The 23,313-nt window shown below is 39.4% G+C and overlaps 1 protein-coding gene across 1 annotated transcript; it reads right to left on the bottom strand.

Moving 5' to 3' along the window:
- Positions 1-588: 588 nt before the first annotated feature.
- Positions 589-21,111, bottom strand: LOC119737880 (GTP-binding protein Rit1-like). Its single transcript, XM_038212516.1, has 5 exons — positions 20,872-21,111; positions 14,295-14,351; positions 10,050-10,123; positions 3,973-4,164; positions 589-3,314 (listed from the first exon to the last, which is right to left on the bottom strand). The coding sequence occupies exons 1-5, from the start codon at positions 21,035-21,037 to the stop codon at positions 3,075-3,077; spliced, it is 729 nt and encodes a 242-aa protein (XP_038068444.1). The 5' UTR covers positions 21,038-21,111; the 3' UTR covers positions 589-3,074.
- Between the last annotated feature and the right edge of the window lie 2,202 nt (positions 21,112-23,313).

Below are 23,313 nucleotides of genomic sequence, written 5' to 3'. Positions count from 1 at the left end.
GAACATGTCGAAAGTACAGAGATATGAACGGATCGTGGCTATGTATAAAGGGCGAGTCAACAAAAATCGAAACCCAAATGTCGGGACCATTTTGTTTTAGTGAAGTTCTGCATGCTATGCAGCACTTTCAAAATCTAGGATATGAAAGCCCAATTTATAATGTACTTTTCAAGTTAAGGAATTTTGACCACAAACACCGTTTTGAAGTTTCGTCCACGGATCACAAAAAGGTAAGTGTTCTTTCAGTAAAACGAAAACAATTCACATGTGAATTGTTTTCGTTGGGCTTTTATATCCTAGATTTTGAAAGTGCTAAAGGCAAAACAACGTCATTTAAAAATTATTAAAGAATTATTGGTCTCGACAATTGGGTTTCGGGGGTTTTTTTACTCGCCCTGTACTACTTTTATGAAAGTGCGCAGCGATTGGTTTTTAAGAATTCTGTTTTCTCGCCGTCTGTTCGTCCGTGGCTCTTCTTATTTGTACAAAAATAGCTCCTTCAACTTCACAAGCAAAAACAGAACAAGAAGGTCACATGACAACTGAAATTCACGGAAACAAAAAAAGCAAAGGTCCAGACAGATCATATCCATTATCTTCGAGATCTGAATTTAATTTTCCAATCCCATTCTAAAATAATATCAGCATACAAAATTTCATTGAAGGGATTTTTTTCAGGATAAAAAATGGTTCTTCATTAAATTCACGTTGTATTAAACAGTCGGATAAGAACACGTTTTTACATAGCCTATTAAGATTTTTTTCATTTTGATTGAGAAAAATGTCATGTTATCTTTGTAAAAATTAGAAATAATTACACATTTCTTGACCAAATTGTGTTTTGGTTGTTCGCAAAAACTTCCTGTATATTACAAACTGGATATAATTTAAATTTGATTGGGGAACAACACTAACGAAATCAACACTGTATATAAGTGCATCAAACAAGAATTAAAACTTCCAAATTTTAAGATAAAAACAGAACTTGAAAATTATCTCAACTATAAACAGCAATTGTATTAACAATTCTTACTTTTTGGTATTATTCACATTATGTACAGTTTCATTTATACACATATAACACATTATTTGACAGAAAATATTTTAATATACAGTTGTTTTGTTTTTCTGTACAAAATACAAAAAAAATGACAAAGTTCACACACTTTGTATAATTAAATAATAAAATAATGTGCACTGTACAATCCTTTAAATTGGAGATAGATGGTAGTGGCTGTCATGTTGATTCTTTACATTTTGGCCTTCAAATACGCAAAGAAATGGCAGATGGATTTTAGAAATGCTCGCATTTGTTAAAATAAGTATTGATTATTTTAAAGTTCATTCAATAAAAACTGTTTGGGGGGAAATCGCTTTGTAAAAAATGGGAAACCCCAATAAAAAGAAATGGCTTTTTCCACATTTCACGTTATTATAAGAAAAAAATTCTCAACTTTCAACTTAACTTTATATTTGAAAGTGAAAGACATATGAATGGATACAGTTAGATTTCAGCCCACAAATGTCTACTTTTCATTCTATGAGATTTATGAGAGCTCTTTTTAATAAATAGTTTGTTTTCAAACTGGGTGGAGTTATAATTAAAGTGGGAGGCAAAGGCAGTTTTGGTTTTTCATTGAAATATTAAAAGATGTGTCAATTTTTATTCAAGTAACCACTACAGAATCATTTTCAAAATTTTGGTATAAACAGGTTTTTGTTTTTTTCACTCAATGCTTTTTTACACCAACGTTCACTCAAACATCACCCCACATTATCACTGGGGAAACAATTTCTCCAATAAATTAGTGTATTTTGGCACTAAAAAAAATCCTAGAAAACAAATAATTTATGCATTTTAAAACGAAATATCAGAATTTCACTGCAGCATTAAACAAATTTAAATCCATTCACAATTTTGTTTTTTTTTACATTTTTAGAAATCTAAACGCAGATTTTGATGGTGTACAATTGTTACAACTGTAGCACTATGTATGCAGCATGAATGCCTTATGTTTGTTTTGTGACGATTTCAAACTTAAAATTGGTAAAAAGATTTCTTGAAATAGACTTCCTGAAACTTTTTGGAACTGCCAAGAATCATAAGAAGCAATGGAAATTAAAGTTCTGTGGCCATTTGGTTCAATTCTTTTTTTTGTGACTGCTGACAAATTAGTCTGGTAACTGTGACAAGAAGATGTGGTTCGTATGCATTTGTGCAGAAGCTTCTGGGGACAAGACCAAGATGGCAGCAACAAATAACTTTCTTGATTATCTGAATAATGTTGGCAGGGTTCTTAGAATAAATAATTCTGTTCCAAATAGACTTTACCCTATAATTACAATGCTTGTGCAATCAATGTTCTTGCAAGTGACTCAATGTTTTTGTAAAAACTCTACACATTGTGCAAAGATAATTATCGGGTAAACAAACGCTGATACTTATTTTAGCACTTCAACTGAATTTTGTGAACAGAGTGTTAACAATTGGCAAATCAAGTGCAAATACATCTTAAGTGCAAAATGTGCAAACAGGTCCGTTGGAGTTACCATAACTAGTGAAGCAGTGTGACATGTCCGCATACAAAAAAAGAGGGGCCGAAACTAATATCTCAAATTCTGACTATCAGAAAAGACGAAGACAGACTCAATGTCGGCCAAGTTTGGTGCGGTGGTTCAGCTAAGTTGCTACATTCAGTCTATGTCATTCAGACGTTTGCACGGTGCAAGAACTGCTTTTGTTCACTATATCTGGCAAGTTCACGGAGGTGATTTTGGAACTTGTATCTCGCGCGTTCCCAACTTGGGTAGGACACACGATCAGCACATCATGTCCTTGGTTTAAGAACTGTCTCCAACTACACGTTACAAAACGGAACTGCAGATTGACGGTGTAGTGCGATAGCTAGCAGCTTGTATAGCTAATGGCGGAAGATTGGGTCGCTTCGGGTGGAACCCACGAACTGGCAAATTTCTGGCCTAGTGATCTCGCTGTTCAAGAGAACTCACATTGTTTGAAAGTCTCAGGGCAAGATTCACCAACTGTCCGCAATTTGTTCTCAGGGACGGTGGACTCATAACGTGGTGTTGCTCTTTTTCCTGAAGACCTTTCGGACGAGATTCTGCAGCTTGATAGACTTGTCCTTCTTCTTAAACCTCTTCTCCAGGGCGAGAATGTCGTTCTTCTCCTTCATTCGAATCTCTCGGACCAACGTGTAGAAGACGTCGTCCACAAAATGCCGCAAGGCTGCGGAGGTCTCGAAAAACGGGCAGCTGAATTCCCGGGCTAAGGCCTGGCCTTCCTCTGTCGTGACCTAGAATAAAGATACCAAGGAACATTCATTGAATATTCAGATATGCGAAGTAAGTAAAATTTGAGTATATCAATATAGAATACAGCTAATTGACTTTGTCAGGCTCTGAAAAGTGACTTTTATCTGTAAGCCAGCTACACAAAACACATAAGCTTGCTTTAAAATCTAGATTCTGTTAAAAAAGGGACTTGTAAAACAGTGTTGCCCCCTTTTCAATACCCAAAGGTGCTCTCTGCAATAGGAACCTAGCTGTGGTTATCTGATTCTGTGTGGGTGTGCTTTTAGGGACACATGTGAGCGGATTTTCAATTATATAAATGTCCAAAATTAGCACATGTGCCTTCAGGACACAGCTTTCATTCTGTGAATTTTGGAGAAAGCTTTTCGAGAGTCTTAAAAGGTCGCTCTTTTTCTCTGCTTTGTTTCATATTCGGAGGGGATGTAAGTGGTTAAATGACTCATGACTTGAATTCCACCGAACCGTGCCAGTAAGTGGTCTCCGCAAATAACACTAATGCATGTTCCTTGAATGAAAGGTGACATCTGTCAAGTGCATGTTCGTGCCGATTTGCTGGTTGCGCATCTTGGGTCCACGAAAAAAAAAAAATTCCCGCGTCCATGCACGACCTAGATCAAAACGGGATGCGCTGTCACTCACCGCACGTTTGTGCTCCAAGTCGTACTTGTTGCCGACCAGAACGACGGGCACCTCATCGGTGTTCCGCACGCGCTCGATGACTTTCTTGAACTCGGACGCTTCCAGGAAGCTGCGGCGGTCGGTGATGGAGTAGCAGATGATGAAACCCTCGCCGCCTCGCATGTACTGGTCTCGCATGGCTGTAAACTCCGCCTGCGTAAAGAGAACAAGTTTGACGGGTGGTTAATGGATGGCCGAGGCGTGACTGGAATGACAAAACAATGGTTTTGAACACCTGCGGCTAGGGCAAGGCCGTATGACTGATGAGAAGGCGGAGCCAATAGCCTCGGGCCCAGGATACAGGGGAGGAAGGGCATTGGCCAAACTTTGACAGAAATGCAGTTGACTTTAACGCTTTTAGTCCAAACTGGGCACGTATGTGGCATGCTCACGTTTAAAGGCAATCTGTCACATATTGGTCCGTCGATAAAACAATGGGCCACTGCTCTCTGGGGAGCATGAGTAAAGAACCGTGGTCTTGAGAGAGCAAGACAATGTCTTCATTTGCATGAGGTTGTTGAAGATAGCGGTTAAAACTGTGACCATACGGGTTGAGACTGTTCTTCTTGGGTTGGGGAATACTTGGACCAAACTCAGAGAAACGAGGGATCAAATGTAAAGGTTACACAAAATCAACACGTGCTTCTATCCCCGAAGTCGCATTCAACCCCGACCGGTTTGCCACGCATGAGCGGGGTCATAAGGTCACTAAGTTTAGACCCCTCTCCCGAGGGTGGCCGGGAATCACCAAACATCCCCTTCTCCTGCCAATGACGTCGTGTGAGTCACTCACCACCCAGGGGGAACAACCCTCCCCAGGGGTGGTGGGGTTTGCGTCCCCACCCCTTTATCGCCTCAAACCAAACCAAAAAATAAAAGAATTAATTGGTAAATCCCTGGGTTTAACGAGACTGAAATTGGATAAGCTCATAAGCTCGCCAATAAATTTCTTTCTATCGTGGAGTCCGACGGGACAGACTGGGCGTACATTTTGTCTTTTTTGGGGGGGGGGGGGGAAGCTGGTATTCAGTACGGGGTAGCTTTTTTCAAAAATGGAGTTTGAGAAAAATTGGGCAATGCAGAATGTGGAATGCATTTGCTAAATTGATGTTTTCTCTCATCATAATGTCATTTTATGTATCATTATGTATCATTATGTGCATTTTGTAAAACTGTTTACTATACATGTACATAACCTTTACAGTAAAACTTCAGGAGGCTTACATTTTTGAAGTGATTCGTTAAAAATCCTAAAATCAGGAAACATCCTGACCAAAACCAAAACCATCCTGACAAATCTCGTTCGTGAAGGAGATGAAATTCAACACAAAACTGCCTCTAGAGACAAAAATGCCTTAGCACAATTCTTTTTTTTTAGCCGTCACACGAGGTTTCAAACTGGGTTGTCATCCAGGTTTTAGGTATGATTTATATTTATGAATCAGACATTGTAATCAATGACACGCCCAGTACGTGGCAAGAACCTCAACGTTCCTAATCCTTCTATAGGTTGGTTTATCACCCTGCCCTGCCAAACCACAAAAGACATCAATTAATTTGAGTGAGTAGTGAAAGGTGAATTAGTGACACCTTGATTGTGTCGGTTGTTCAACGGAAATGAACGGAAATGCTCCCTGCCCCACTACATGTAGGTCTGCCATCGTACTGGAGTACAGGGTACAATTTTGATGTTATGTACAGTAATACAAGCTGTACAAATGTTTTACGACCCCAAAACCAGGTAAACTCAAGCAGCTACCGGCACATGTACCGGTAGCTATGCATTATTTTAATGGATTCAGGGTAATACTTTCCTGGCACCTTCACTATCACATGAGGATTGGTGTCCTACAGCCTACAGGTACCAGTAGATGTAACTATGTTTTAAAGTCCAATTTGCAACTGGTTAACTGCGCAGAGTTGGATATTTGCGTTATGCAAGAATTTTGTCGTGTTTGTGGCAAAACTCTCCAAGAAGTTTGGTTGTTCAACTTCTCAAGATGCACTTTTTGTGTGTGTCCCAGTTCACCTTTTCAATCTTTGAATTCCTATTCTAGAATTGGGTTACATTTACAAACTTTCTGATTCGTTGTTCACGCCCATTCAAATCTCCATATTCATGAGCGTAACGGTGATGTCATCTTTAGGCAGAAACCCAAGCGTCACTAAGAATTGAATTTTGTAATATTCACAAGAATGTTTTCATTTTTTTTTCTCTGTACAGTAGTAGCCAATCTCATACTTACTTACAGTTCTGGAAACATTGTTGTGTTCTTCAGGTAAGAAAGTCAAGGTCTTTGTCATAAACATGTTCATGTTACTGTATTGTTTTTATACAGACTTCTCAAGTCCTGTGAATCACTAATTACTTCCACAGGTGTAACCATCAAAGTGGACTTAGAAACGGTTAACCTATTAGAAGCGTTGAATCACCTGTGTGTAGTACACAAGCATTGCGTGTGCAGGCAATCAAAGTAAAGCGGGGACGATAGAGACAAGCGTGCCAAGTTTGGGTGGAGTTTAGTAGCCACGGAAAGGATGTGAAATCACCTGTGGAAATGGACTGATTGCTTAAGGAATTAGGAAAGGCTTGCCTATACTTGTTCATCTCGGGGAAGGGCGGGCCTGGCAAGGAAGGGGGGAGTTGTAACATGCATGCTTGATCATAAACAAATGTAGACCTAAATGTTCAGATATAAACAAACTCCCTGTTTACTTGACAGGTCTAGCAAGCAGAACTGAGAGCATGACCACATTGCCAAACTTTACAGAAAAATTTTAATACTGACTTAAACTAGCTGTTAAATGTTTTCTGTGCATTGGCGCTGCAAAACAAAAACAAAAAACCTGGTGTTCTTTATCAAGTGTAGTTCGGAGATGTCGTTTACAGAACCCATAGGGCACAGGGAGTGCCCAAGTGCTGGTTCTGTCGTGAGACAGGAAGTCAACAGCTGGTTTCATGTAACTGATGTAGTATTTGAGAAACAGGTTTGTTGTCAGCGACGGTTAGGCCCTAACCAGCGTCAGTACTGACACAAAATTCCTCTTTTTTTTTTTTAAATGACACCATACTCGAGGCTTAACGATTCCAAAAGATGTTTCATAGTATTATTCACTTACAATCAAGTGCGCTATTTCTTTACAAAAAATTGGCAGTTTCGTTTTTGAGCATTTCAAATGATCCATCATGTATATATCCATGTAGGATCATTTGAAATGCTCAAAAACGAAACTGCCAATTTTTGCCTTTGAAATGTCATTTTCTGGTGGTTTTTGTTTTCTTTTGTTTAGTCCTGCTTTGTATCACAATCACTAGGTAGAAATAATTATGCCGTTTCCTGCCATCTTCATTTCACCAGGTTTTCCCTGTGTTTCATTATAGGACGTTGAAGCCTCTTCACGTCGCTGCCCTCTGAATAATCGGATCATTCCTGTCAGCTGTTTCGCACCGTCAATTACACCCCTGTCTTTAATTGAGACCGACACCGTGGCCACCCACCGTAAGACCAGACAAAATACATCCGGCATTACGACGATTGGTAAATTTAATCAAGAGCTTGTTGAAAAGTCACTTTCATTTCCCCCCTCCTCCCTATTACACATCTCTTATAAAGAGTCGAAAATCTCGCTACAAATCCTTTCAAGGTGTAAACAGGCCGCCACCCTTTTTCTGTTTTTGCTTTTTTGAGGGTGCCACTCTTTTCTACTTTTGTTACCGAGTTTTGTAAACAAGATAGCCGCACTCTTTATCTGAATGTTATACCAAATCTGCGCATGTACGGTGCTCACGGAACACTTTTAATGGGGACTTTTGGGGGGAATTCCTGCCCCCGAATAAAAAAGTTGGGTTTTTTAAAAACTATTTTCAAATGCTTGCTAATATTGCTAGCATCGTGATTTGGGGCGTGATCCCTGGCTACATGTACCAGTACACGTTTATGTGTTTTTGTTTTTGTTTTTTTGTTTTTTGGGTTTTTTTTCACTTAAAATTTGAATATCAAACAAAGGTAAATGAAAAGTGTTTGGTCCGTAAAGTCAGGAAGTTATACATTTTGTATTTAATTTTCAAGTATGGTAAGGCCCCCCCCCCCCAAAAAAAACCTTCTGCTTCCGATAAAATGGCATTTGAAAATATGGTACCGGCAGGTAGGTAGAAAATTTGGGGGGGGGGGGGCAATTGTGTTGATCATAAATTTATGTCTGTGTGTAGTTGAGGGTAAAAGGTCGTAATTTATGGGTTTGGGGTTTTCCCCCCTCTTTTTTATCAAAAAAAACAAAAACATTAGAGTCAAGGCTGTCAAAATAGGGTAGGTAGGGTAACCGGAAGCAGAACTAATATTTTTTGGCCTAACTTACCGGTACGGTAAGTAATACAATGTATTTGTAGAACATTGCCAAATCAGTTGACAAATCAGTTTATACCGTACGATACAACTGCTGATAACTTGTTCGCGAAATCCTATGAACTTCTTTAATCTTCACAATAACACCTTTTCCCACCCCCAGAGGAATCTAACCACATCCCCACGTACATCCCGTCAGATTCCCCCTCAAACACTGACACACATATCGCCCGTACAAAAAAATAAATCTACAACCATATTACAATCATTCCTTGCAAAATAACAAAGTTTGTTATTGCAGTTCGCTCATCAGATTCACAAGGGCGTAGCCACACAAATATTCACTTTGGCCACCTTGTGAGAAAAATTAAAGCCCAGACCGCATTGTACTGTATGTGTTCCTGTTATTCAGGGAACCTTCACCGTTTGCGCACCACTTGTTATCGTATTCAATTGGAATGATAGTTCGTCGACAGTTTGCTACACCCAGATCGACTCTCACAAACTTTCTTTCTGTTATTCACCTAATGTTGGGCCAGGTTTTCCAGTTTTTACACAGGAGTTAATTGACAAAATGTTCAATTCAATTTAACTTCTTTTACAATCGGGCAAAAAACCTGTGTGACCGCTTTTCAGGCGGGGCTCCCAACCAACATAGTAGGACTCTACCATTATTTGACAAGGGGATAAGTTTTGAAATTGTTGGAAACTGTAGGGCATTTGAAAATTTTGCTCAACTGTAACAGATTCTCAGGAAAGCCCACTCGTTAAACGAAGGGAACATTTACAGCACTGTAGCCCCCCCCCCTACTTAAAAACTCCAATCTACATGCACATGTGTACATGTAGAGCTCAAACAAATTGAGTAACGCATCACAACATCAACTCTATCCCTACCGGTACCCTCACCTAAAGCTTCAAAATACTAGTACTAAAAGTAAACTGCACTAATGTACTTCAGCATTCAATGTAATTTTAGTGATCACAGCACTCATAGTATTTTCCAGCATTTGGGTACCTGCATAAGATGTACATAATTTTTGTACTACTCTAAATGAACGCTTACAAATGTAGTATTAACTTGTTGACACCAAAGCCCTGCTGGCTCGGAAACGTGCATGTTCTTTAACAGACTACGGACAGAAGGTAGTGTTGTAGCCAAGGTATGTGTCATGAATCACAAGTCCATCACACGTCCATCACAAGTCAAACACAAGTCATCACAAGTCATCACAAGTCATCACAAGTCATCACAAGTCAATCACAAGTCATCACAAGCCATCACAAGTCAACACAAGTCAATCACAAGTCAATTACAAGTCAATCACAAGTCATCACAAGTTGATCACAAGTCCATCACAAGTAATCACAAGTCAACAGAAGTCCATCACAAGTCCATTACAGGTATATTACAAGTCAATCAGAAGTCCACCACAATTCAATCACAAGCCATCTCAAGAAATCACCAAGTCATCACAAGTCATCCAGTCCCAAGTCACGTCACAAGCCATTCAAATGAACTGTGACAAAACAAAGGCATTCCTTAGTTATTGTTCGTCCCCATGTTAGTTGTGACTGGACTTGTGAATGGACTTGTGATCCACCACAGGTTTCCCAGCTACGACAACGATTGAAGGGGTGTGGCAGGGGGAGGGGCTTAGAGAAGGGGGAGGGGTGGAATGAGTCTGTACTCACTTGTCCGGCTGTATCCAGTATGTCCAACAACCCAACCTCTCCATCAATCACAGCTTGCTGCTGATATGCATCCTCTGCAGACAGGAAAAATATCAAGAGAAAAATACCGAGTTACCGTAAAACCCTGAAAACTCTTTGGCTTTCAGGTGAATTCAAAGAATCTGCTTAAGCTTAGATTTTTGTTAAGCATAGAATGAACTTGCTCAGCCAAGCAAGGTTAGCAAAGTGTATATTATTTGCTATGACTGGTCTTCTTAAGAGTTTGCTTTGCAACTGATATTTTACAGCTTTGCAAACCCTTGCAACTTTGGCCCTGTTTTTTTTTTTTACTAGCTGTAGCGTTTTGATGACAAATTTCTATAAACGGACTTACAGTGAGCTACTGAATCTTGTGCCGAGATCTCCAGTGTAGAAATTAAAGGAAGAACATGGCCTGGCACTGCGTTTTGTATCCATAAAAGTACCCAAAAAAGTACAGGGCACAGAATCTGTACTAAAAAGTTAATGTTGTTTATGACAAATTTTGTTGTTTTGGAAAAACTATATATCCCACAGACTAGATAAGAGTCTGGTTCACTAGTCAGGCTGGCTTGTGAAAAAAAAGTTAAAGGTGAACCTATGTACTTTTACTCAGTATAGATGTACTTTAATGTAGATCTACATGTATATTGTTTGTGAAATTTGCAGCAATATGTGTATTTTGATAACACTGCACAAAATAAGTGGATCTGTTGTCTTCCCTCGTTAAAAAAGCATATTGATTGAACTGAAACTCTCATTCTCGGTAAATCTCCAGGAGACAAATATTTTGCCAAATTTTTAATAAAACAACTAAACTGGTTGGCACCGTAACTTGGTTGTTTTTCCCCTAGGCACTCATGTATGTTGATGACATTTCAAGTGAACTATTTATAGCAAAGAATGCATCCCAAAATGTCAGCGGTGTTTTTCTTTTTTCCCTTATTTCACAAGAATTTCACAAGATAGATGGCTGAGGAGTAGCGATAACAAGGATGCGAGCAACATCCTTGAGGGTTTCTCATCATAACATCTGCATGATCAAACAAAACAACTGACGTACGATGAGCGAGGAGCGTGTATTGATTGTATCACAGTACTTGGGAGGCAAGTACGAACTTAATGGGAAATGCACACACGTACAGGTGTGTATGTAACCGAAACGAGGACAATCACGGCCGACATCAAACCGAAACGAAGACAATTAATGACCTAAATGATTAGTGACTAGATACCGAGATAAGAACTCAAAGACCCCACACTCAACGGAGATCTTGTCATGAGGGGATAAAAAAAGGAACGATGACGTCCGTTAAGAAGACGGGTTGACGTCAGAGTGCCTTTAAAGTGACTAGATTGACAAACGGTGAAGATGTAACGCGAGAGACAATGATACACTCAAGGAGGTCCTCCTGTTTCTCGCCGAGATGGAAGAGCGATGTGGCCATTTTTGGAAAAACCCTGGGGGGACAGAGAGAGATGCGGGGATGTCGATAACGGAGTAAGATTGTTGGCACATGCAGAGCAACATCAAAACATGATAAATCTTAACTTTCACAGCCTCGGGTGCTTTTAGTTTTAGATATTTTGCTTTTGTTGACACCATTTCCCCCCAAATCACTTTAGGCATTATTCTAAGCACATCTTTTAACTTGGGATAGTACTGGCAGCCAGCCAAGTAGGACATCTAAAAAGAAGCAAACAAAAAAAACCACCTTCTGAGCAGAATCTTGGCGGAATTTTCAGTAAGAGCTTTTAAGATGGTTTCCCCCTGGAAAACTGACTTATTCCCTAGGTTTTTGGATACATTCATGAGGACGGGAGCACTAGCGACTAACTGACAAAAATAACTCAAGTTATATTCTAATTGATTCCAGTTCTACAATCTCAAAAGATGAAGTCTGTCATCGACTGGCTCCCCGCAACCCTTCATTTCTCCCTCAACATCCGTCTCCCTGTTATTCTTAAAAGTTCCTGTTCCCGTAATCGCGGTCCACCCCTCCAGGACTTTTGACTAAGAACTCGTTCTGACAAACCGCGTCTGTTTCTCCCTTCTTTGTGTTCCTCACGCTCGCGGCTTTCCCCTTGCCAGACTGACCGCGCCACGTGCGTGACGTCAACGGAAGGGCGCGCCGCTTTAGCGCATTTTCGCATCAACTTGGGGCGGATATCCGCAACTCGGGGCCACCATAGGCAGTCCATCACTCTTCCCTGATGTATCCTGACTCAATAGGGGAACTTTGTCAGGAACCCCTACCCCCTAACCCCCCCCCCCCCCCCTTTCCAGCGCTCATACTTTGTAAGGTGAACAAAAATATTTTAAAACACATTAAGGACGTAGACCTACAAGTGAGCCGCATGCTATTTTTAATACAGCCTCAAATTCTCCGTACACTAAACGTGCCAAGGGGGACACTACTGCTATTTCATGTATCACATTACCATCAACAAAATTATGACTAAATTTAATAACCATTTCCAACCCAACTTGTCTTTAAAACGAGCAACAATGAAAGAAACAAATTTCAGTTTACTGAGCATAAACTGATTTCAAAATGATTCCTTTGAAAGCGAAAGTAAAACAAAAATTGAAACAAATCAGCTCATTTGTGAGCATTCTCCAGCAAATAGTCACTAGAGGTTTATCCTCGACAAGGAAGGAGTTTTTTTTTTATATGCCGATGGCCCAGACAGTACAAGCAGCAAAGTACCATCATGGGGGAAGGGGGAGGGGGGTAGGGGATGGGTGACACAGAATACCCCAGGGGTAGTAACTGTTCCTCTGATTCATTCTGCGGTTCCTTCTCCCCCCAGATCCTCTAGATAAAATAGGATACAAGATACGTCCCCTGCTCCAGAAATACCCCAAAAAGTTCCCAATTTAAACGTTTTCCTCAAAACCAAAATACATGTTCAAACAGAAATTATTCCCAAATCTCCAAATAACTTATTTTCAAATCAATTTTGGACGGAATATCCTTGTGGTAAAAAAAAATCAACGAATGGAAATAAATTCTTTGTGGTTTATTGGATGATCAGAAATAAATTCTTTGCGGATATTAAATAAAGCATGACAGATAGCAGGACATTTTTACTGAAAATCATGAAAAGTCAATTGCCTTTAGCCATTAAAAATATACTCCGGGAACCACCATTCATTATTTAATCCATCTCTAATTGAAATGCAAATGCAGCAATGTCGAATTTCTAAAATTCCTGTGCAGGTAGTCACAGTGTAGTTATCAATGCATTCTCTTACAGCGCCTACACAACGAAGGCCGCTTGAAGGGTTTTAAATAACCGATTCGGCGCATGTATGCATAATGGACAGTTTATCTGCAAGGGACAAAGAACCCCAGAACACCTACATGAACAGGTACAACTGCAATCAATAGGCGAATGGGATATATTAAGGGGGAGATTCAAAGCAAGGCTAACTGGTTATAATCTTTTCTTTCTTTGTGGTTTTTGTGTGGATTTGTCATAGTTTTTTAGGACTTTTTTACGAGTTCTTCCAGCCGCGAGTTGACTCATAATTTATCATTCCAAAAATTGTGGGCTTCCCTTTTGTAATTACTCACTCCACTCTTTGACATTTGTAGCATAGAATTAAATACTTGACAAGAATTTAAATTTGTTATTTTATTTTGGGTTATTTTTTTTCTTCAAATTTTATTTTTTGCAAAACTTTTGAAGTGATTCTGTTCACAAAAGCTGTCTTTCAAAAAGGTTAAAAAAATACACAGATGTGCCAAGTGCGTCAAGTTTTTATCTTATAAGTTCCAAATTTTTTGGACAAGTAGATGACGTCAATGATTCACAGTCAGCGCATTCAGCCGTTTAGTACTTCTAGCTTTCAGGCGCAATACCAGTCGACGTTAATTATTCTGATGGTTCAGCAACTGGTTACCCGCAATCACCAACCCCTTTTTTCGTTTCAACAAGTAGATGACGTCAATGATTAACAAACACAAGTAATCCCCTGTCAATTATTCCACCCGATCCGTCACTCTGCCATGAACTACGTGCATATAATTGCATGCCTAAGTGACCACACTGTCTTACAGGACCCTAATTACCCCATGCTTAATTTGCAATCACTCCCCATTTTTTTCTCTCAACAAGTAGATGACGTCAAGTCGTCAACTACTATCAACCGCAGTGTAGGGTCTCGGGGCTTTTTAACGCCAGGCGTCGGATATGACGTGGGTTAGTTTTTCAGCTTACCTATCGTGGGATCATGATACTCGAGAAAACTGTGCGTCACAAACTGTAGCGTCAAAGCTGTGGGAGAGACCAAAAAACAGGAACAAATAAAAAAAGGTGGAAAATAGAAAGCTAAATGGTCTGCGGATTTCAACATCTTTTTTTTTATAAATAACTGCAGGTCCACTAACAAAATATTTGTTCATTCGACTTTTAAAAATGTAATTTATCAACAGTGCTTGAAATGTCAGCCACAAGATGGTTCGACAGTGACCGTTAAGCATTTTGTGTGTGATGAAATGTCAAATTATAAAATCCCGACAATAGCAGTCATGAAACCTCTCCCTCCAATGAAGAAAACTGCGGCTTGAAAAATAAACGTCAAATATACATGTAGGAAACGATCAAGCAGAAAAATATGGCAAATTCGGAGGATTTATCACTTTTTGACAGAAAAATAAAATCTAAGAGGTTTTTTTAAAATCTTCTGTTGCCTTTTGAATTTTGATCAAGTTTTCTTTGTCACTTATAAACTGTACACGTTTAATATCAGATCAGTTTCGATATGCGGTACGGCTCTCTAAATTTACGATCGTCGACATTAATCAAACAAAGACTAGAATGCACACAATCCAAATCCACAGTAATAATTATCTCCCTTTGGTAGAATACACATTGGGCTGTAACCGAAACAAAGCACCATTGTTGAGGCAGCACATTAGCTGTGCAGCCCCATTGTGTAGGGATGATTGGATTCTATAAATAGCCTTGACCCGACCTCCTCCCAGGTCTGTAGAAATGCTGGCTGGACTGTTGAGTACATGTACATTTACAATGTACATTTTTATGATGGAGAGTTTGACGCTACTTGTGCACATAACATGCATGGAATATATGCACAGAATGTACATGTACACGTGTACATTTAGATGTACAGCAAAGCCTGTAACACAATAAGAGCCATGTTGCTTTCAACAAAAAGCTGGGGGGGGGGGGGGGGGGTTTTGGCTATAAATTAACTTAGTCAAGCATATTATGAATCAGTAGGCTAACATTACACATTTATTGTGCAAACGTGCATCCTGTACACTACACAGTAACTTAAGTAGTTCCACTTAGTAAGGAATTAAAGAGAAGCAAAAGATAAACAGTAAATCAAAAATAAAATGTTTACACGTCTGCGTTTAGCAAGATCGAAAAACACATGTCTTCACTTTAAATAAAAATCTCTTCAAGTTCAACAACATGTAAGTACTATGTGCATTTTTTTTTTTTAGTAACACTTAAATTGCTTAAATGTACAAAATTCCCATACAGACAACTAAACTATATATTTTTTTATGTATGCACATGGTAAATTTTTCAAGCATTTTTAATATTTCAAACAGTCAATTATTTGGTTAGTTTTAATATACATGACATTTGACAAGTTATAGAGTTACTGTACGGTGTAGGTACAGCATAAACATGCTACATGTTGGGTGTTTTTTGTTTTGTGGTTTTTATTATATTTTTGTGCACTAGGAATTCATAGAACAATAAAAGGAAGTGGGCAAAAGCTGAACTTCCTATTATGTGAATACTAAATTCCGAGCTCGAATAAGGAAAAAAATTGTCCACACAGTATTCAGGTGAGCTTTGCTAACATGCATGCACCGAACATTCATGAACATTACGCTCACATGGAATATAGTCAATAAACTTGTACAAAAGAACCCTGGACACAAACCAAAACACCAAAATAATTAATGATCGGCGATGACGCACAGCCACTTCGCGTTGCCATGGTTACCACAGAGCGCGTGCACGTAAATCAAATTTGTGAGAGGACGCATACCCCCCGGGAATGAGACAGCAAATTCTCGCAGGTGAGAAACGGCACGTTGACACTGAAAAAAAAAAAAAAAACGCAAAAAACAAGCCCTTTGTTTTGACCATTTGCCCAGGGGATGGGGAAACGTCTTGACAACAAAATGGACAAAAACAACCAAAAATACTTGAGCACATGTACATGGACATGTAGCTACACGATTTTATGCATGCCAAAAACTGGTTAAGTTCATGTTTTGCTACAAATGTATGGAGGGAAAAAATGCGAAGCCAAATATGTGGAAGTAAATTTATGTGCGAAGAAAAATTCAGCAATAACTACTCATGTTTACATGTGCACACCAATGTTATAAATGTTTTTAATCTGTAAAATGTAAAATGTACATTTTTTTTTTTTTTTTTTTTACATTTGGTCAGGTATTGATATTTGGTCATGTATTAATAACGGTGAATGATTTCTCTCTTTTTTTTTTAAGTAATGAAGCATGCATGTAATGCATGGCTCAATTTTTGGTAAACAATTTGCAATCTGATGTTATCCATAGTTAAAATGTAGGCAGCATATATTTGAAGAAGAAAACAAATATAAAATTTCTTGAAACAAATTTTTTCTTATAGAAAGTTCAGGGGTATCAGTTAACGTTCTACATATTTGGCCTACGTGTCAGTCCAGATGTATTTTACGCAGCAAATGTAACGGACAAAGGCCCATTGTAGTTTGCAAATCATCCATTATATCCAACAATGCCTATCAGCTGAACCGATACCCCCACCGTGTTGCTGTGCACAGGTAAACATGGGTGGAGCTCGGAACACAAACAAAGGGACCGGTCCGTGCTGCACGGTGACTGATCAATAACAGGCCTTCCCCTAACATGTAGGTTTTATATTCCGTCACGTCCCTGTTCTAGATTTGGTGTTGAAATTAGGGAGGGCTGCTTTCACGGTACGGGGACAAAGGGTCTCGTTGTAGCAACTCCCTCTGTAAATACCCAGCATTGAACTGGGGGCTGCACCCTTTGAAATGTGCAATTTATGTATTTATTTTTTCACCTTGCTGTGCCTGGTAACAGCAAGAGGCATTCTAGTACATGCATTGATTGTGTTGCTACTTCTCTGCTGATAAAAAAGCTGTACAACCTTTTCTTTTTTTAGTTACAGCAACGTTTTACAAGGAAAATCATAATACATGTAAATGTAACACATGTACATGAGAGAACCCTACTTATTTTTCTGTGCAAAAAGTAAACTTGTAGCAATGTGAAGAAAAATAAGTACATTTAAAGGTAGCATGTCATTTGTGCATTGTTTTGTCTGAAGCAACGAAAGTGCTCAAAATCTAAAGACTGCTTCTTAACAACTAACCTGATGAACTTTTAGCTCAGTGAATGCTGTACATTCCGAGAAAACAATATTCTAGGATCTTGATTTCAATTCAAAAGTTACCGAGTCATGTTTTGAATTGCACCCGAAATCAGCGTCCGGGACGTGTTCTCATTCAGCTGATTGCAGCTTCGTGGTGTCACGCACTGAACCGATGCATTAAAGCAACCGCGCGCGTGTGCATCGTGTCAACGCTTACACGTACCCATTCACAGCTTCGCCAAATTAAGAACGAACTACTAACGGAAATTTCCAAAAGATAAACACATCTTTGGAAACGACCATCATTTATTGTTTTCTTCAAAATGACAGCATGCCAGAAAAAAACAATTTCATATAGGGACTTTAGCGTCATTACCAAGTATTCTTTTCAACAATAATTTCGCCAGTTACTTTTTGGACCGCTGCAACTTTACTCTACCTTTAAACACAACTAGTGTTCACATATTGTGCACATGGAAAATGTATGCACTTCTGAACGGTTGGTGATCGCTTTGTTCTTTTGCAGACTTGAAGTTATTCCACAAGTGTGCCCAGCATACCAGTAACAGTGTCATGCAGCACAGAACCACAAAGCAACCCACCAACAAAAGGACCCAGGTAGGCCATTAAGCTGCTAAACCAGCTCCACCCAGTGCACTTCAAAAGACAGATTTAATCAATGATTGTGGGTCATCATACATGTACATCTATACATGTACACCACTGACCCAAACGGTAACAGAAATCCTTTCAGATTTTTAATTGGAATTCATATTCAATCACACGTCAACAATAAGAATCTGTTATTGTGTGGTTGATTGTTTGCCCGGTGTGGTTTGTTGATTGTGTTGAGAAATATGATTCAAATCAAACGCCTGTGTCATCCGCAGTACATGTGTGTGCGGTGTAGCTGCATTCGGAGTAAACACGTAAACATGCGTGGGTAGTTTGTTCAGGTCGGTCACTTGAGTTTTTCTGCCGCGAGGAAGTTTGCCCGGTCATTGGCTTTGGATTGGAAATTAATGCTGCTCACAGAACGCAGACCGGTAGACGGAACAGTGGATGTGTAGATTAACGTAAACAGTACCAGATCCGCTGTCATACAGCACAGGGGAAGTTAGCCAATTGGACAACGGGATGTGTTACGCATGATGCATGGCTAAATAAAATTATGTAAAAAAAGTTATGTATACATGTACATGTACATGTACCCCGTACATGTACTGTACATGTACATGCACTGTTGAGTGTTAAAGTATACAATGGGTACAAATTAATGCAGGTCACATGTCGACTATTTTCAAGCGTACAAATCCAAACTGTACTGTTGCAATCTGTTTTAAGGTACATGGGGGATAAATTTAATCCCTAAAGATTATCGGATAATTCTATGCATACTTTATGTACAGGACACTCAAGGACAATTCGCCAATGTGTACATGTATCAACTATTCAACTGTTCAGGGATTATGCTTAATTCTTGAACAGAGGTGAAATTTTACAAGGTTGTTTACCAAAGGTCATAACTTTTTCAGTTCACGAAAAGGGTAATTTAAACGCGTATCCTGTATTCCAAGATCCGTTCGTGGTAACCTGGTCTCTAGATATGGTTGACAATCGTCCATATTATTTGCATACAATATCCGACCGGTGATGTACTTAAGCATTCTTCCATGTACTTGGCTGTTCTGTGTAACCTTGGCCTCTCTATACCCTAACACAGTAGGAAGGCTGGCTAGACAGTGTTTATACAACCAATAATTGTTTCACTTTTCCCCCCAATGGTTTTGTATTGTACCTGCTGGGTTTCCTTATAGAGGGATTTGACTTAACATGTAGTTCATGTCTTGGAGATTGAATGCATTTCTCAAGCAGGAGTTTTTACATGAACTGCATGTATATTACACACACAACCAATATTATTTTTTTTTCTCCCAAACTTGAATTTTCAAACAGTCTCTGATGAAGCTAAACAGTTTCTTTTGTGCAATTGAAAAAAATAATGCATGCCAACTCCAATAACTTCAAATTTCAACTGCACAGAAAAATCAACTAATTTTTTTCTTTTTTGGTTTTTCTAATTTTTATTAAAAAACACCTCAATATTTGAAGCACATTATTTACTGTGATTGAGTAAGATTTAATAATTGAACAAGTCTGCAAGCCTGGCAGAATTTGGAGTGCAAAAATCCAGGGCTGTCTTATCCTAAGGAATTTGGTGAAGAACTTTTTTTTATCAGTTTAACAGCCATATTTGGCTACAGTCCAAAAGTCAAAAGCCCACTCAGAATACTAGTACTAGTACTAATACTAGAAAAATCCTGCACTTTGTCCACGCATTTGCGTCATTTACACAAAACACGACCGGGGCATTCCATTTGCACGTGACAGGGTTTGGAATTTGTTAACTGTCAAAAATCAAACAAAACAGGGCCGGACCTCGATGACACATTTTTGGGCTCGCTGATTTAGGTCGTATTTATGCAACGCCTGTGATCAAAGTGAATTCAACCGAGGCAACAGAGCTGTTGCATTGCTGCCATGTTTGGGGTGCGTGTTTCTGTTGCCCTCTTGTCACACCTCCAACATGGCAGCTGAACGCAAACTATCCGACCGTCAATCTTTAGAATAGAACCGCGGCACTACGGCACTAGCAATATGAAGTTATGAGCTGAATGAACATCATGGTGAAAGTTTGTAAATTTTTCAAAAGTGAACATTATTTTCAAACAGGCCTAGTGCTAGTCCTACCTAGGACAAAGTCACAATGAAACAAAAGCTATCAAATTGAAAAGAATGTCGCAACCTGACGCCACTTTTTTCTTCATATCATCTCAACAAAGGTCAGTCATTGCAAATGTTGAAAAGATATGAATCTAGGACTGAGAAACATTTCCAAGTTTGTTAGAAAATACTTCGAAAATGTTCTTGACTCTCCAGTTTTGTAAAAAACACACGAAGTGGCATCTGGGTGCTTGGCCTACATTCTTTCCATTAAAGATATTCAAACGAATCTTCTAATAACGGAAAACTAAAAATCAGACAGCATAGCCCTAGGCCAACTTGATAATTTTCCAAAGTAATTTTAGACTCCAAATTCAACTTCTAAGAAAAACAATATGTTTTGCCGGTTAGCAATTTTGTTTGACCTAAAAAATTTCAACCCATTCTCTCTCTCAAAAAAAGATGACAACTCAACCACTGAACATGGATTTGTCTAAAATCGGGTTTATCACCAAGGATCTAGGAAAACACTGTTATAAAAACCACACTATCTCGAACAGTTCTGATAATGTGTGTGAAAAAATGTTAGCAAACGAGGAATAAAAAGCAGACGACATTTTTCAACTGCCTGCAACACCAACACTGCTGCAACAACACAGACAGAACAACAAAAACTTACCACTTTTGCCCACGCCGCCTTGGCCCAACAAAACAATCTTATAAACCCTCATTCCGGACTTCGTCATGACGGCACCCTCCATAGACGACTGAGAATCCCGATCTAGCTCTCTGGAGTTTCGACCCGAGGACAAAACCCTTCTGAATTCGGCTGGAGAATCACTCATTTTCCAAGTCTTTTTAACCTAAACTCATGTCATCGCATCAACAACACACAATGCAGTGCAGCGAGGGGTCCTACTGCGCATGCGTGGTCATGGGGGCGCGCGCGTACGTGGTGACTGATGCTTAAAATAAACCGCACGCGTGGCTACTTAGGCTAAAAAAGCACCACACCCAAAAAAGTTTGGCTTGAAAAACGGAAACGCCCATTCCCGTAATTGTTTTTATAGCGACCGTGAGTTCATCGCGAATTATTGAGCGATTACGGATTAGCGTCAATGATCACATCAGAAAGATGACAAGTTGTGGGCAGTTGTATATTGTGAGTAACTTATTGCAACAATTAAAAAAGGTGTAGGCCCCTATTACACATCGCCCGTTGTCATGTATAGGTCTACATTTCAACACAAAACCCTTTGTTTGTATGGATTTTGTTATCTATGCCATTGTTTAAAAGCAAATTACAATTTTTGTGTTTTGTTTGTTTGTTGGGGTGTTGGGTTGTTTGTTTGTTTGCATGAACACTCTTTCGAAAAAGACTTTGGAGAAAAACGTGCCCAACTCTTTTTTTTGGGGGGGGGGGGTTGATAAATGGATTTGGGCAGATAATTCCACGGGCAGAAAAAAAAGAAAAAAATGTATCGATTTGTTCAAGCCCTGACTGTTTCCGTGTTCAATTAGGGGATGTTCGTTCCTCATATTCTAAGAATGAAAATAGCTGAATGAGTCTTGTTTTGTCTCGAGTCAATAATTAATTAACATGGTTATGAAACAGCCGTAGGCGAGATATCTTGCACAGACCCCTAAGGGTCACAGCTGGCCCCTCACGTGACCCGTTTCGAACAAATCAAATTATTGAGGGGTTTTTTTTCCATTGGGACAATAATTTGTCCATCATGATCTCTTACAAAATGACGGAAATTCCTGACAAGACGCCCAGGCAGAACGAGACAACATGGGAAGGCGCCTAACTTCCCCTTGAACATCGATTCATAACTTGGACAAAATTCGAATCAGACGACAGGGTAGGCCCTCGATACAGAAATAAACTGCCGGTATAGTTTTTATGGAACCTAGTATCGAAAGGCAGTCTTGTATAGCATATCATACAGCTGTAGGTTAAAGGGATATGTAATGTAATATTTTATTTTAATGCAGGCTCCCTGCAAACGCATGCATCTTTGTGTCCCATGTAACCTTATTGGGCTCGTGGTCTGCGGGTAATTCTGCAGGTTGTGGGTTCGAGTCCAGCCTGGGGTTGTGGTGCGTGTGCCCTTGGGCAAGGCACTTTGTTACTCATTGCTTCTCCCCACCCAGGAGTAAATGCGTACCTGTGAGGGCAGAGACGGTTGTTGTGGTTGATTTTAGCTGCCTGTGCCGAAATGGCAGCATGGAGCTGTATACTCCCCAGGGAGCTGAGATTGTGCTTGGAATTATTCATTGGCCCAATGATCAGGGGTAATAATAATAATAATGTAAAGCGCATTGGAGTTAAAAGCGTTACACAAGTACCCGTTGTTATTATTTTATTATTATTATTGTTATTACTATTATATTCCTAATGTACCATTAGGGAGACACGTTATCGTAATTTCTTCGATAATAGGGAGACACCGGTCATTAGGGAGACACATAAGTACTCTCCCTAATGGCACAGCCCCTCTTAAGAGGCACATTTTTAGTGTCGCAATTAGGTTACATTCGTTGCTCGTGGTCTAATTAGTAAACACACCGAAATTCGTGGATAAAGAACAAGGGAATATTGGGTTAGGGCACATTGAAGTTTGAGAGTCTCCCTAATGACCCATTGCCGGTAATGAGACACGTTATCGTAATTTCTTCGCACGATGGGAGACATCGGTCATTAGGGAGAGATTTTCATGTCTCCCTAATGCCACAGCCCCCCTTTAGAGGCACAATAACAATTGGGTTATATTTGTTGCTCGTGGTCTAATTATATAGTAAACATACCGAAATTCGTGGGAAAAGGACAAAGGAATATTGGGTATGGGCACATAGGAAAAATTGTGTGCACAAGTCTATGGGGGTGTCTCCCAAAATGTCCAATCCAGGGTAATCACTTTTACTTTTATTATTATAATGAGATAAAAGCAAATACAAGTGTATATGTTGGCTTCAGAGCATTTTGAATTAGCAAGACCATTCTGCTCCAGATACCTCGGTGCGGACATAAAGGAATTTGAGGCATGAAAACTGCTGATCACCTGTCTAACAGAAGAACAATACAAATTTTAATTCATTTGGGCTTCTTTTAAAACAT

This window comes from Patiria miniata, unplaced genomic scaffold (genome assembly GCF_015706575.1).
Source record: "Patiria miniata isolate m_02_andy unplaced genomic scaffold, ASM1570657v1 HiC_scaffold_3, whole genome shotgun sequence".
Classification (NCBI taxonomy): Eukaryota; Metazoa; Echinodermata; class Asteroidea; order Valvatida; family Asterinidae; genus Patiria; species Patiria miniata.
This window is presented reverse-complemented; position numbering and strand designations above follow the sequence as displayed.